At 41.1% G+C, this 14,124-nt stretch overlaps 1 protein-coding gene across 1 annotated transcript in view; it reads right to left on the bottom strand.

The window, feature by feature from the left end:
• Positions 1 to 254: 254 nt before the first annotated feature.
• The window catches only part of LOC126184732 (solute carrier family 35 member E1 homolog), a 63,782-nt gene continuing 49,912 nt past the window's right edge, over positions 255 to 14,124 (bottom strand). The window contains exon 6 of the mRNA XM_049927269.1: positions 255 to 2,246. Within this exon, the coding sequence (XP_049783226.1) occupies positions 2,046 to 2,246 (201 nt within the window). The 3' untranslated portion in view covers positions 255 to 2,045. The remainder of the gene's footprint in view (positions 2,247 to 14,124) is intronic.

The following is a 14,124-nucleotide window of genomic DNA, read 5'->3' as shown; positions in this document are numbered from 1 at the left end:
TATCACTACAACAAATGTATTATTCACAAGTAATTCAAATGAACTCGACACACAGTCTTAAACACTGCAGTAACTAGAATGAGATTTTCACTCTGCAGCGGAGTGTGCGCTGATATGAAACTTCCTGGCAGATTAAAACTGTGTGCCCGACCGAGACTCGAACTCGGGACCTTTGCCTTTCGCGGGCAAGCGCTCTACCGTCTGAGCTACCGAAGCACGACTCACGCCCGGTACTCACAGCTTTACTTCTGCCAGCTTGCCCGCGAAAGGCAAAGGTCCCGAGTTCGAGTCTCGGTCGGGCACACAGTTTTAATCTGCCAGGAAGTTTCACTGCAGTAACTGTAATGTAATAATCATACTGGTGTACTATGATGATAACTGCAGCCCATACGGAAAAAACGCACAACTCAAGGCAAAAGCAACCCCTTCCCCTTTCCTCCAGCTGCTCCCAGAGAGTTAATTCCAGTTTCTGCAAACCAATAAAGGTGCACCATACAAATTATAAATATAAAATTAATTTAAAATAAATGAATAAGTTGACATATGTACATAACATCCTAGAACTGCCCAATGATGAAACATTTTTTCTTCTTACTTATGGTGAAGGTTTTAGCAGCTGTCACAAATATTAATTATACACATAAAGACAATATTATGAAAAGGATAGATTGCTACTCACCATATAGAGCAGATGTTGAGTTGCAGACAGGCACAACAAAAAGACTACTAAATACATAGCCTTCAGCCACAAGACATTCTTCTGAAATATACCACACACACACACACACACACACACACACACACACACACACACACACACAGCTCTCACACATGGCCACTGTCTCTGGCTGGCAGCGCCACAGTCTTTTTGTTGCGCATGTCTGCGACAACATTTCCGCTATATGGTGCGTAGCAATCTATCCTTTCCATAATACTGTCACAATTCCATCCTGGATTTTACATTATACAAATAAAGAGTTTACTTATATAGTAGTTTCAGGTACACTAGCAGATTTGATTGCAAACTTCACATCATCATGTTTTACAGCATCATATCTTTGTCGCAAACATAACACAAAAGTCACCATTAAGAAACCATAGTAAACTTATACAATCCACAACACCAAACATCTACGGAAAAACACCAAATAAATTCATTTAATGTCTTTAATAAACAAATTACTTTCATATTTGGAATTTAAATATCATTTGCATACATCCGCCTCTTATTCACTACTTATAATTACATGGTATCACCACTCAGAATGGGGTAACAGCTCAGTCAAACTATTTCTGAATATCCACAAAATATTGTCAATGAAGTTAATGTTTATGTAATTTTTAAATGACTATTCCAGTGTAAAACTCTTGAAAAGCTAATCCCAAAATATTTTGTTTTACTCTTCTGCAGTGAAGTGTTATTTAGCAAGAGAGCGGAAGGTGGAGGGGTGGAGATGAGGTGAGGGAAAGGAACACACAAAGATAGCTTTTATATTTCAGTAAGATGGGGCAGGGGTTGCTATAAAAAAGAACAACTAGAAATATTATAAATAATGGAAGGCTCCAAAAGTGGCTATTAATTTCCAATAAAATGTAATAATAAATGAACAAAATTAAATTATTATAAAATACTGCACCACGCATACTGTAAAAGTCACAGATCTCATAAGCATTAAAACCTTTGAAGATGCAGATTTTAACCTGCATACATTGGCAGATCATAAAATACTCATGGGAATAAATAAATCAATAAATAAATAAATAATAAATACATTAAATCTTCAAAACAGATCAAAAATAATGTAACCAATATATGCTACTATACAGTAGCACCCTCATTTAACTTTTACAGATTCACAAAGAAAGTGCACTGCTCCTCCTCCAAACCTAATAACATGTACAAAAATATAGTATTTTAAATATAAATAATTATCTTTTAGTTTATGTTCTGGCATGTGGCACAGAATTGTATTTCACACAATAAAATTTCAGTATCTAATCGCCACTTCATTTGTACACACCAACTGTTTCATCGTCATAAATGCTCAGATATACTCCATTTTCTTTGTGCCACCAAAGTTATAATGATAATGCCCATTAGCAACACCATTTGACTTGAAAGGAACATTGTATGCCTGATACTCAGGCACTGGGAGCACTGCATAGCCAGTCTGATGGTGCCACGATTGCTGTGAGAATGGCAGCAGTGTCTGTTTCTGGTGAGTTCTCTTTGCATCATATTTTGCCTGCAAAAAAGTTAATGAAAATTGACATTACACAGCAATTTAAATACACATAAAATATAACTAGTGAGATTTAGTTTCATTCAAATGTTTGAATACCCCCCCTCCCCTGCCTGGGAGGGAGGGGGACAGACAGACAGAGAGAGAGAGAGAGAGAGAGAGAGAGAGAGAGAGAGAGCAGGGGGTGGAGGAGGCATATTTTGGCTTTCTGTGTGATCTTATTACTACTGCAGTAAGCATTGATGAACTGACTGCTAATTTTACTTCCAAATTAATCTTCTTTTCACAACTTATACTAAAAGAATAAGGATAGTTTTTGAAGAAAGGCAAAAACATTACAAGAGAGCGCAGTCCAAAAATTTAGAGAGTGGATTAATAAAGAAATTGAGAAAAGTTAAGATGGTGGTTTTAATGCTTCAGGTATTCTACATAACCTCCCTTTCCCCTAACCCCCCCAGCTCGGCTACAAAAATCTTCTAACATGTTTATATAATCCTGTGAAACTCTCAGGAAAATTGAAACTGTCAGGAAAATTCCTTCTTGGGAATACTGTTCAACTCATGTGACACATTGGCTTGAATGTTGGTTATGTCATCAAAGTGTTGACCATTCCTGTGAATTTCTGTACTTTCTCGTTTTATGGTAGCCTCATGATGATTTTTTCCAGGAAGGAGTTTTCCACATTTTACATTTTGCATTTCAGTCAAGTAACAGCATATGTCTATGTGGCATTTTTGTTTGGGGTGCAGGATGACAAACTTTGCACACACTTTTCTCTTCTTCAGAACATTGTGGAAAATGTGTTGAATATTTGTTTTAGAGATGTTCAGTTCATTGCTCCATTCCAATTTGTGACACAGCAACACTGACACACCACGCCTCCACATCCACTACTTAACACAACCTGCTCACAACTGACTGGGTGAATGCACATTTGTTTTTTACAAATGTTAGTTCAAGCTGCTACCACAATTACTGTGCTGATGTTGCTTAAACACCAGGAATAAAAGCAGTCTCTGAACTTTTTGGACAGACAATGGATAAGCAGACTTCTGAATTTTCCTTTGTGACCCCGTGTGCCATATAAGTCAGATTCGAAATTCTAGGTTCTAATGTTTGCTGTTCATCTCGTTTTCGCAAATCTTATAATGATTGTATAAATACTCTTGTGTATCATGACATATTGTGTATTTTCAAGCATCTGCAAGTGACATGAAAAACTTTTACTATATTGTCGATGTAAACTTGATTTGTACTTTTTAGAAACTTTTGACAACAGTATCATCATTCAAATATAACCATTCCTTAATTTCATTGTAAATTTACATGAAATAAGATACAGTATATTTTTGAGAATTTTTGAATAATTGCTTGAGAAATTTCGTACTTAGGAATGTTCTGCACAACTTATTTCATAGTAAGTTAGCTTTTGTTATTTACAGTTACTGTAAATAACTAACATACTGTGTCATACTAGTTTTCTCTTTTAATACAAGTGTATATTGTCTGCATTTATTATAAATAAATGCAGTTGTTGAATTTCTTGGTAATCGTAATCTCAAAAACAATTCAGAGAAACAATAAATTTTACAGCAATTTTCTGTTGTCATAATACATCTCTCATTTTGGCTGTTAATAGCTTTAGTTCTAGTTGTAGCATACCAGACCCGTAAATCAGGAGACACAGTCATCGAGCTTAGTTTATAGTTATTTGTTTATGGTGTGTGTGGGCTATCAGAGACAAAACATGAATGATATTCCTTAATCTGTTTTTATTGGCAAAAACCAATAAACAAAAACACTGGTGATGTCAACAAAGTAGTAAGTACAAAACACAATTTAAGCATGAAACAAAGTATGGATTCCACTTCGGATCTTATAATAGAATAACAATAAAATAAAATGTTTTCCTTGCAAGTCTCTCTCTTGAGTACACCAAAGAGAAGGCGGAAACAAAACTACTAGACAGGGGTCAGCACAGCATGCCACAAAGCTGTCCAGGGAGGCTAGACCACTGTTACACAACACTCCTGAGTCACAGACCAAAGCTACCATTCCTGACAATCCAGGACTACCAGACAATTAAGCATGTAGATGATGTGGCTACGATGGCAGTTACCTACAAGTCTGGGCAGCATGTCAAACTGCCTTCTCACTGACTGTGTGCCAGCTTATAAGGCCAGTTGGCCGATGGATCTTCTGGGACAGTTTTCAATCACGCGTGTGGTATAGGAAAATAGTCCACTTATATATGAAGTCTTCACGGGTTGTCAGCCGAGTAGCATCGTCGTCTCGTAGCAACGTTTCGATGGAATGCGTCTCAATCATCTTCAGGCCAGTGGTGGTGTTTGGGGGGGGGGGGGGGGGGGGGGGGGCGCACGTGTACCGGGTTCAAGTCCCGGCGTCCGTATCTGTCTGCTCCATACGCGGCCCTTGGTGGAACAGAATGTTCTTCTCTGATTTTCCTGACTGCAGGCTCCCAGGCTGTGCTGAGATGGTAGCCACTGTCACGGTTGATTAGGTTGTCGTGTAACCGTATTTCTATGGACGCTTTGATTACTGAGTCCCAAAAACCGTTTGTACTGCATATTATCTTTGTGTCCTCGAAATCGAAGGTGTGCTTCTCGTCAATACTATGTTCCGCCACAGCAGATTTGTTGGTCTGACCCAAGCGTACATGCCTAATGTGTTCACTGCGGCGCTGTGAGATGCAACGCAGCGTCTGTCCTATATATTGCATCCCACATTAGCATCCGATCTTGTACACACCTGGTGCCGTCAGACCTAGTGGATCCTTGGTTGAACTGAGAAGGTCTTCTCGCGATCTTGGACGTTGGAGGCGTATGCCAAGAACACACAACCCATTGCTTCATCTTCATCCGGTCTCTCTTCTCTCTTCTTGTGGTCGGTCTTCAGAGCTCTCCTTATTGGTGTATGTATCCATTTTTCTTGAAGGTGTCCTTAAGGTGTTGCAATTCTCCTGGCAAACTTTCCTTATTGCAGATGGACCTGGCCCCATGCACTAACGTGTGGAGTACAGCATTGTGTTACGCAGGGTGGTGGCAGCTATTGGCATTAAGATAGAGGCCCGTGTGTGTTTTCTTTCTATACACTGCGTGTCCCAGCGTGCCATCCATGTTTCTTGTGATCAGGATATCCAGAAAGAGTAAGCTTCTGTTCTCTTCTATCTTCATGGCAAATTTGATATTTCCATGTATGCTGTTGAGGTGTTGATGGAACTCTAGCAGTTTGTCCCTGCCATGTGGCCAAACTACAAAAGTATCGTCAACGTACCTGTAGAAGGTTTTTGGCTTGTGTTTAGCTGTGTCCAGTGCTAGCTTTTCGAAGTGCTCCATGTATAGGCCAGCTATGCCTGGTGCTAGGGGGGAGCCCATAGCTACACCACCTATCTGTTCGTAGAACAGCCTGGGAGCCTGCAATCAGGAAAATCAGAGAAGAACGTTCTGTTCCACCAAGGACTGTGGGTGGAGCAGACAGAGACAGATGCCGATCCAGGCGTATCGGGCGATTCCGCGAACGCGTGATTGGCCGGCCGTGGGAAGCGGAGAACAGTCCAGCAGAGATATAAGCCCGCAACCGACGATATCCCGACACTTCGCCTGAAGATGATGGACACGCATTCCCTCGAAACGTTGCTACGAGATGACTATGCTACTCGGCTGACAACCCGTGAGACTTCATACATGAAATTCACCAAGAAAGCCTGCACTCGCATATAATAGTCTGCTTGTTGACCACGACCTCTGGTGCTGCTGTCAATCCATGGGCTCAGGTAGCACACCCTGGCATCTATTAGCCGAGCCATGGGACTGTGTTTTCGTCTCTGGAAAGGGCCTCAGTCATACCGTAAACATCTGCTTTGGTTTCACTCGCTGTGATGAAGGCATCTTGCACCTCTGTTCTGTCATGTGGGATGTCGATATTGCAGGCAGATTGGACACATGCTACAAAATCTTGCCCCAGCCACAATGTAGCCCCACTGTGTATGCCGCTCTCAGGCATGGGATTGAGTTAGTTGCTGTTCGTAAGCAGCTGGAAACTGCCCTGACTGTCAAGCCAATGGATCTTTTGCAAATGGCGGTGTTGGGAGGGCTACTGAGATTCATGTACCATAAATACCGGAGGTCCCACAGGCATCACCCTCTCCTGTGGATACTGTCTCTGCTACAGGATGTGCAGGATCTATCACTAGTTGTCCACTTGATTGTGAGGGACGAGTTAATGGTAGATCTAAGTGCCCTATACTGGGGAGACAGGGTCCAGGGAGGGCTCAGGATGTTAAACTCAGCCCATTAACTAACAAATATGAGGTGCTAAAAGTGAATCATCTGTTGTTGGGAAAGGTACTGTGTCCCATGTCACGGGGAAAGCCCACGCAAACGGGTAGCAGTCTCTTAATCATCAGCAGTTCAAACTTGCACTGAATAATGGTACCCAGTATGGAAATGGCAGCAAGGTATGGGATGGAACACCATGTGCACTTAGTATGGCAGAGAAGTATGAGAATAGCAGCCTCGCTCGGAGTTTCAACGAAGCTCACAATCTGCAGCATTGTACCCAGAACAGTTCATAACTCCCTGGTTCCACGCTAAGTGGAAGGCTTGAACAAGAGGCTGCGAAGGTTCTTTGGATACAACTTCCACTAGTTGAGTCATAGGGTTGAGAACTGTAAGGTTCCGCTAAATGGGTCAGTTGTGTACTTCACATCAGAGGCTATGTGTGGGGTAAACACAAGTTTGTTTGTTTGTCGATTAGGCAAATCAACAAATCTCCATTCAATCCAGATAATGATAGCTGTAGGAAAACAGTAAGTATCAGTGTAAGATCCAAATAAATGCCACCCCGACGAGATAGCATTAAAATCTGGGTGATTAACTATTGAAGCATTCACAACAAAGTGCCATTGTTAGAAGTGATCCTAAAATGCAGTGAAGCTGCCATAGTACTATGTACACAAAGCTGCTTAAGACTTGAAATCAACAGAAGTGTGATTTCTGGGAAAAACTTAAGCACGAACAGAAAGGATAGGCCATGAGAAATTGAGGTGTTTTATTTGTTGCAGTGAAACTTAATTCTGTCAATGTCAGAAACTGAAGCTGTATGTGAGAATGTTCGGGCAAAACTCAATACCAGCGTTGGACATAAGATTATAATTGGCTCTTTCTAACAACAACTACACTCACTTCCAAATGTAACCAGAAACTTAAGAGGAAACCTCAGTTCATTAGTATGAAAGTTCCTCAGTTATACTGTAGTTATTGGAGAAGACTTTAATCATTCAGCTATCAATTGATCAATTACAGTTTTGTTAGTGGTGGATGTGACAAGACATTCCATGAAACATTACTAAATGCTTTCTCTGAAAACTACCTAGAACACAACCACTCACGATGAACAGGCCATGAAGGAGTTTGTACTATCAATGAGTACCCAAGGCCGAATAAAGCAAGTAGAAACATTTACATGTTCATTTTTATTCATTTATTTATTTTTTAGGGCATAACAACAACCTGAAGTCATAAGCACCCCTATCATAACCTTACTACAACAAGTAAAAGAAGTTGAAAGTGACTATACGTCAATCCCAACGAATGGAAGGAAAGGGAGCTTAAAACATGGACTTCCCCTTGGAGAAAGGTCCACAAAATACACCGCAGACACAGTGGAGATACTGAACCAAAGATTAAATGTCCTTCACCATATTGCTACGATACATAAAAAGTAAAATGTGGTCGACAGCCCTCATGTTATCGCTAAAATGGCCAATAGCTCAGACGACAAACATACACTGGAATGTAAGAGATTAGAAAAAGAGCACTGGGTCAGGAAATGGCGAACCATCAGAGGCTGATGACAGTGAGCACAAAGTGGTGGAAGATCACCATGTAACAAATGGCAATGGCTAAAATGACAGTCCCCAATGTGCAACCTAGATAAAATGATTCCTTTCGACGAGAAGGCTGAGAGGAGGTTGGCCAAGCTGTTGGGAGAGGTTCAATTCCCCGGAGTTTGTTTCAGTGAAGAGACCATTGGTGATGCTGAAGTGACACCATCTGCCAACAGACAGCAACATGGAGAACATCCGAGGGAATGGAAGAGCCAGCAGGTCATGGTAGGAGGATTGCGGCCTTGGTAGCAGCATCGACAGACTTGTTTCCCGTCAGACCCAGGTGACCAAGAACCCACATAAACATCACCATGGCTCTCTCAACAGTGAGCTATTGTGTCGCCAGGTGTACTGGGTGGTCAGATAGAAGGTGAAGATCTCTGTGGTAAAAATCAAGCAGTGTTCAGCAATCCAATACCAAAAATTGTCCGTGCCAATGACAAAGGCACACCCGACACCACAGTTGGTCTCCGAGCCATCAGTGTACACGAAGGTGCTATCACTAAGATGTGTGCCAAGGTTTGGAAACTTACAGCAATAGATTGAATCTGGAGTAGTGTCCTTGGGAAGCAAATGAAGTCTTAGATTAATATGGGTCGTCGCACAAAGCCAAGGCAGTGAAGGATTCACGCCCATCAGGAATGCAGCAGGTAGCACGAAGTTAAGCTCCCGAAGCAGTATCCAAAAGTGAACTCCAGTAGGTAACAGAGAGGAAGGACATGCCCCATACTGGTGAACAAGTGAGTCATTGAAAAAGTGAGCATAGGACAGGTGGCTGGGCATGGCGGACAAATGGAATGTGTATCCACTGAGGAGGATATCCAGACGATATGACAGTGCTGATATGGCAGCTTCTGCTTAGAGACTCTCAACTGCGCTAGTGAAAAGGAGCAAGTGGCCAAACTTATTCCATGATGGTGGACTGTTTAAGATGACATAATATAGATGGATGGGCAGAGGAATAAACAGAACACCCATAGCCTAGTTGTGAAAAAACATGGGATCAGTACAAATGGAGGGGAGAGAACCGATCTGCTACCCAGGATGTACAGCTTTGGACACAAAGGACATTGAGGGACCAGGTACAGTGTGCAGCCAGGTAAAGACACATGGGTGGATCAAGAAAGTTTCCTATCAACCATGAGCCCCAGGAATTTCGCAATTTCAGTGAACAGAAGAGCAACAAGCCCAAGATGTAAAGACAGTGGAAGAAACCCGTTGCTCTGCCAGAAATTCATACATATGAGTTTGTCAGTGGAAATGTGAAAGCCATTGTCGATGCTTCACCAGCAAACACAATGGAGACATCGCTGAAGATGCCGCTCAAGAAGACAAGACCATACAGAACTGCAACAGAGTGTCAAGTAGTCGATGAAAAGGGAGCTAGAGATGTCTGGTGGGACAGTTGTTAATAGGGTTAATGGTTACAGCAAAGAGGGTGACGCTCAGGATGGAGCCTTGAGGCACCCCATTCTGCTGGAAAAAGGTGTCCGACAAGGCCGAACCCATACATTACTTGAAAACTCGGCCTTTAAAATTTGTGAATGAAATGGGGGCAGGTGCCCTTGGAAGCAACACGTGTATAGAGTACGGGGGATACCAGTCCTGCAGCAGGGCTCGTAGGCTTCCTCCAAATCAAAAAACATGGCCACAATCTAGTATTTCCACAGAAAACCATTCATGACATGGGTTGACTAAGTGGCAAATGGTCAACTGCAGAACAGCGCACATAAAATACACACTGTGCAGAGGTTTGTAGATTGTGAGACTCGAGCCATCATACCAGCCAGCCATGAATCATACGTTCCAGCACCTTGCAAACACAGCTGCTGAGGGAAATGGAGCATCAACTAGAAAGAAGCTGTTTGCCCTTACTGGGCTTAGGTATGGGTAGAACACTGGTGTCTTGCTAGCATCTGGGAAACATGCCATCTGCCCAAATATGATTATACAAATGAAGGAGAAAGTGCTTGCCTACAAGATAAAGGCGCTGCAACATCTGAATGTGAACATCATCCTGTTATGGGTTGGAAGATTGGGATGAGGTAAGAGTATGGTCAAGCTCCCTCATAGCACAGGCAGCATTGTAGCATTCATGATTCTGAGAGGAAAAGGGTAAGACCTGAGCCTCTTCCACTCATTTCCGAGAGAGGATAGCAGGGTGAGCTCGAAATCTCCGAAAAATAGAGGCCCAAGGCATTGGAGATGGCAACAGGATCCACAATGTCATCACCTGCTACAGTGAGGCTGGAAACTGGGGGAATGAATCCTTGAACCCTAGTTACAGAGAGCCGATGGAGCCTGCCCCACATGATGGAAGAGGGAGTGAAACTGTTGATAGAACCAGTAAAGGAAATCCAGCTAGTTTTTTGCTATCCTGAAGACTGTGATGACACTGTGCACACAACTGTTTATAACACAGGGTGTATACATGGACGACAAAAAAAAAATTCCCGGATTTGTCCCGGATTTCCCGGTTAAAAATACACTTTCTCCTGGATGACAATACATTTTTTCCATGTTAAGTAACAGTATAATTTTCCCCGAAACTGTAAAACTTATCAATCCTTAAATGGTTGTGGTTTTATACACCGTCGTACAATTTCCCAGCACTTTAGACAACGAAACTCATGGGAAAAAACACGTTTTAGAAAGATGTCTGAAGTGCAGCAACATGTACACTGCATATTTTCGTATTACGAAAGTATAAATTCGAATTCCACCAAACACCGCATGTTACTTTCCGAAGGATTGAAATCGAGATTGCGATGCGCTTTTGTAAGCCAGTTGTAGCTCATGTCAAGCGAACTCGCCAGCCGATGACAGCGGATATTCAGATCATAGGACACGTGATGTAGTCAGCCAATAGCAACATCACTGTAAAGTAGCGCGAACACACAAATAGGAAAAGGTAATGGTTTAAATTAATATACATATGTATATAGTGCTGCTACAAGAAAAGAAAAGCCTTTACGTTTAATATTGGTCACTAAGATTAATAAGCTGCAAGAGAAGCTAAGCTTTAACACATAATGATCATTTTTGCACCTGTTACACTTTAAAGATACATCACAAAAATGCGTCAGTAAATTTTTTAACAACGACATATATATCTGACCTTCTGGGCTCGAAAATATTCTAAATGGTCGCCCTCAAAGATTTGATATTTGAATATGCTCTGTGATTTAAGAAATTCATCGGACATTCGTGTGCACAGAGTTCATCTTGCGTAAAAGGAAGTTTACTTTGAAGTAACGCTTTCCAAACAACCATTCACAATATTTTCCCGTGACGTGTTAGGAATAGAATGATTTCAGCAGTTGCCGGAGTGTGCCAAATAACAGGTGTCGCAGCGCTTGCGCAGCTATGACGATGCAGGAAGCCCGTATGTTCGTACGTGTAAAACATTAAAAGATATTACATCATGTCATAAAAGAAACAAGACATTAGAGGACACTCCAAGAGCATGGGAATTTTGTGAACTATACTAAAATGCATCATTCGGCTTAAAGTGCACATTCGTATGTCCAGATTCAGATGTAAATTTTCTTGGAGTACTGCATTATCTCAGGTTTGGTTCCTTATTGAGGCATAATGCCATACGTGCTAGAAGATGAAAACATGAACTTGAAATGCAGCGAACAGTTGAAACTAGCCAATAGTGTGAAATTAAACACTTAGTTTCAAATAAATTGACTGCCTCAGCAGAAAAGATTAGTAAAAGTCAAATTTCTTTAACAAACCGACAAAAATAACTTCATTGTTCTGCAAGGCGATTAACGCTTGGCTGTCAGAAAGGTGGAAACAAAATAAAATCTGTAACTAATGACATATTTTAGCCTTCCGTAACTATGTGAATGTATTTTAATTCACTTGATAGGTCCCGGCCACAGAAATCCGTTTTGTTTTCATATGAAGTGAGAGCAATAAACGAAGAGGAAACAGCCAAATCACTTAACGTAAACACGGGTCACGTGGAGACTACCACCTCCCACTACAACTCAGACTACTCTGTAAATCAGGTCCGGATATAGGATATTTCCGAACCGGGGCGATATTAGATAGTGGCGCTCCCCTCCCTTGAGCGTTTGAGGTAAGAAGCCAAAAATTTAAAAATCGACTTTTCAAAAATACCTTTATTTTGTAGCACACATCTTTCTGAAGAGTCTGAGACATAAAACATATATATTCGAGGGAACGTAAGACATGTTATTTGGTCTTAAGTGTGGCAAAGTGCAGTGCCACGCCTTTCCACACAGCATTCTTCCATCACACGTCTCCCGTATTTCGCTCTGTGGAATTCAAACATGTAATATTTTGTAATGGAATGGGTGCCATCAAACTATATTCACACCAGTGGAAATTAAAACGCCCTGTGGTGCCTCTCCTGCTCCCAGTCGGCCAGTTTGACATCCTCCTCCTCTTTATTGACATCTTTTAAAAAATCTCAGAATTAATACTGGTTGGGATTATTTGTAACAGGCAGAACAAGAACTCTTCAGAAAATTTGCAGTCTTTATTGCCTATTATGTAATAACTTGCTGATTTGTGTGACATAAAATTAAATAAAGGACACGTAAAATGAGTTAAGACAAGAGACAAGCAAGACAGTACACGTTTCTTCAATCTTTAAGTCCTAGCTTCTTTTCTCTCTAATCTTGCCACAGCTTTATATGGCGTACTTTCCTTTCTGGGAAAGAATCTACTACCTCAGCAGTTTGTCAACGTTTTCCTACATGAAAAAATGAAATGTCGTTGTCTAATACTAGAAAAGCTGTTAATACACATTGTACCCAAGACAGGTGTGGTTTCTCGATCTGATTACGTGTATTTTGTCACTGCTATATACCTATAACGAAATAGGCCTACCGAATATTGTAGTAGTTGTTACACACACCAAATAAACGAGTGTTTTGGCACAAATGGTCATTTTTATAACATGACGGAATATAATTCACGAAGTACCAATATCAAATGCCTATTAGGCCTAATACAAGCAAAACGTTTTGAGTTAGGAAATAGTTTCACATTTCATTCATACTCTCTAGCTTCTGAAGCAAGAGATCGAAAAGTAGTAGTACTAAATTTTTAAATACATTTCGAATCGTCATATTCTCCCATAATTTGTGTGAGTCCCCGTTTCTTCTCCTTCCTCGTACTAACAAACAATTTTATCACTAATTCTGTAACTATTCCTATCAGTGTCAAAACTTATACTCTGGTTAATTTCGTCACCGGTTTAGTTATCTGGTTGGGCGTTATTATGTGTTCGTACAACACGTTTTCCACGCTACTCCCAGAATAGAACTTTAGCGGCTGCTAGCCGTGGATGTATAACTGGCCCTTAGCAGTGTAGCGGTCTGGCCAAAAATTTTCTTCAAAATTTTATTTTCTTGGACACATGGAGGAGACAATATGCAATCTTTGTTGCCTGTTATTCCTGTTAGTCGTTTTTTTCCACTCTGGTAGTCTGAATCTATGGAATTCGCTAGTTGTTATAACAACGCTGATCATTTGCAAACCCAGTCAACCACATAAACAGCAGATGGCATTCATCCGTTCGGCTTTATTCCGCTCAGCTCGCATAGACCCGTTCCTATTTGTCTGCAGGAAAGTTTATTTCTAGATGCGACAGGGATTCCCCTGGCAGAAACATCACGTACACTATGCACGCATTCAAAAATCAACTTACGATTCTTTCAGAAATCAACTTAGAATTTGTACAAAAATGTTCAAAAACCAACGGGGATGCATTCAAAATCATATGAGAAATCAATAGACCAACGTGCGCTGGGTGCTAGGGGCTTTGTGAAACAAGGTCTTTTTCCAGGGTGTATACGAGGACGAGAAAAAAAAATTCCCGGATTTTTCCCGGATTTCCCGGTTAAAAATACACTTTCTCCCAGATGAAAACACTTTTTTCCGTGTTATTAAGTAACAGTATATTTTCCCTCGGAATTGTAAAATTTATCA

Source organism: Schistocerca cancellata, chromosome 4, assembly GCF_023864275.1.
Source record: "Schistocerca cancellata isolate TAMUIC-IGC-003103 chromosome 4, iqSchCanc2.1, whole genome shotgun sequence".
NCBI classification, from domain to species: Eukaryota; Metazoa; Arthropoda; class Insecta; order Orthoptera; family Acrididae; genus Schistocerca; species Schistocerca cancellata.
The sequence above is the reverse complement of the archived record's forward strand: the minus strand, read 5'-3'. Positions and strand labels throughout refer to the sequence as shown.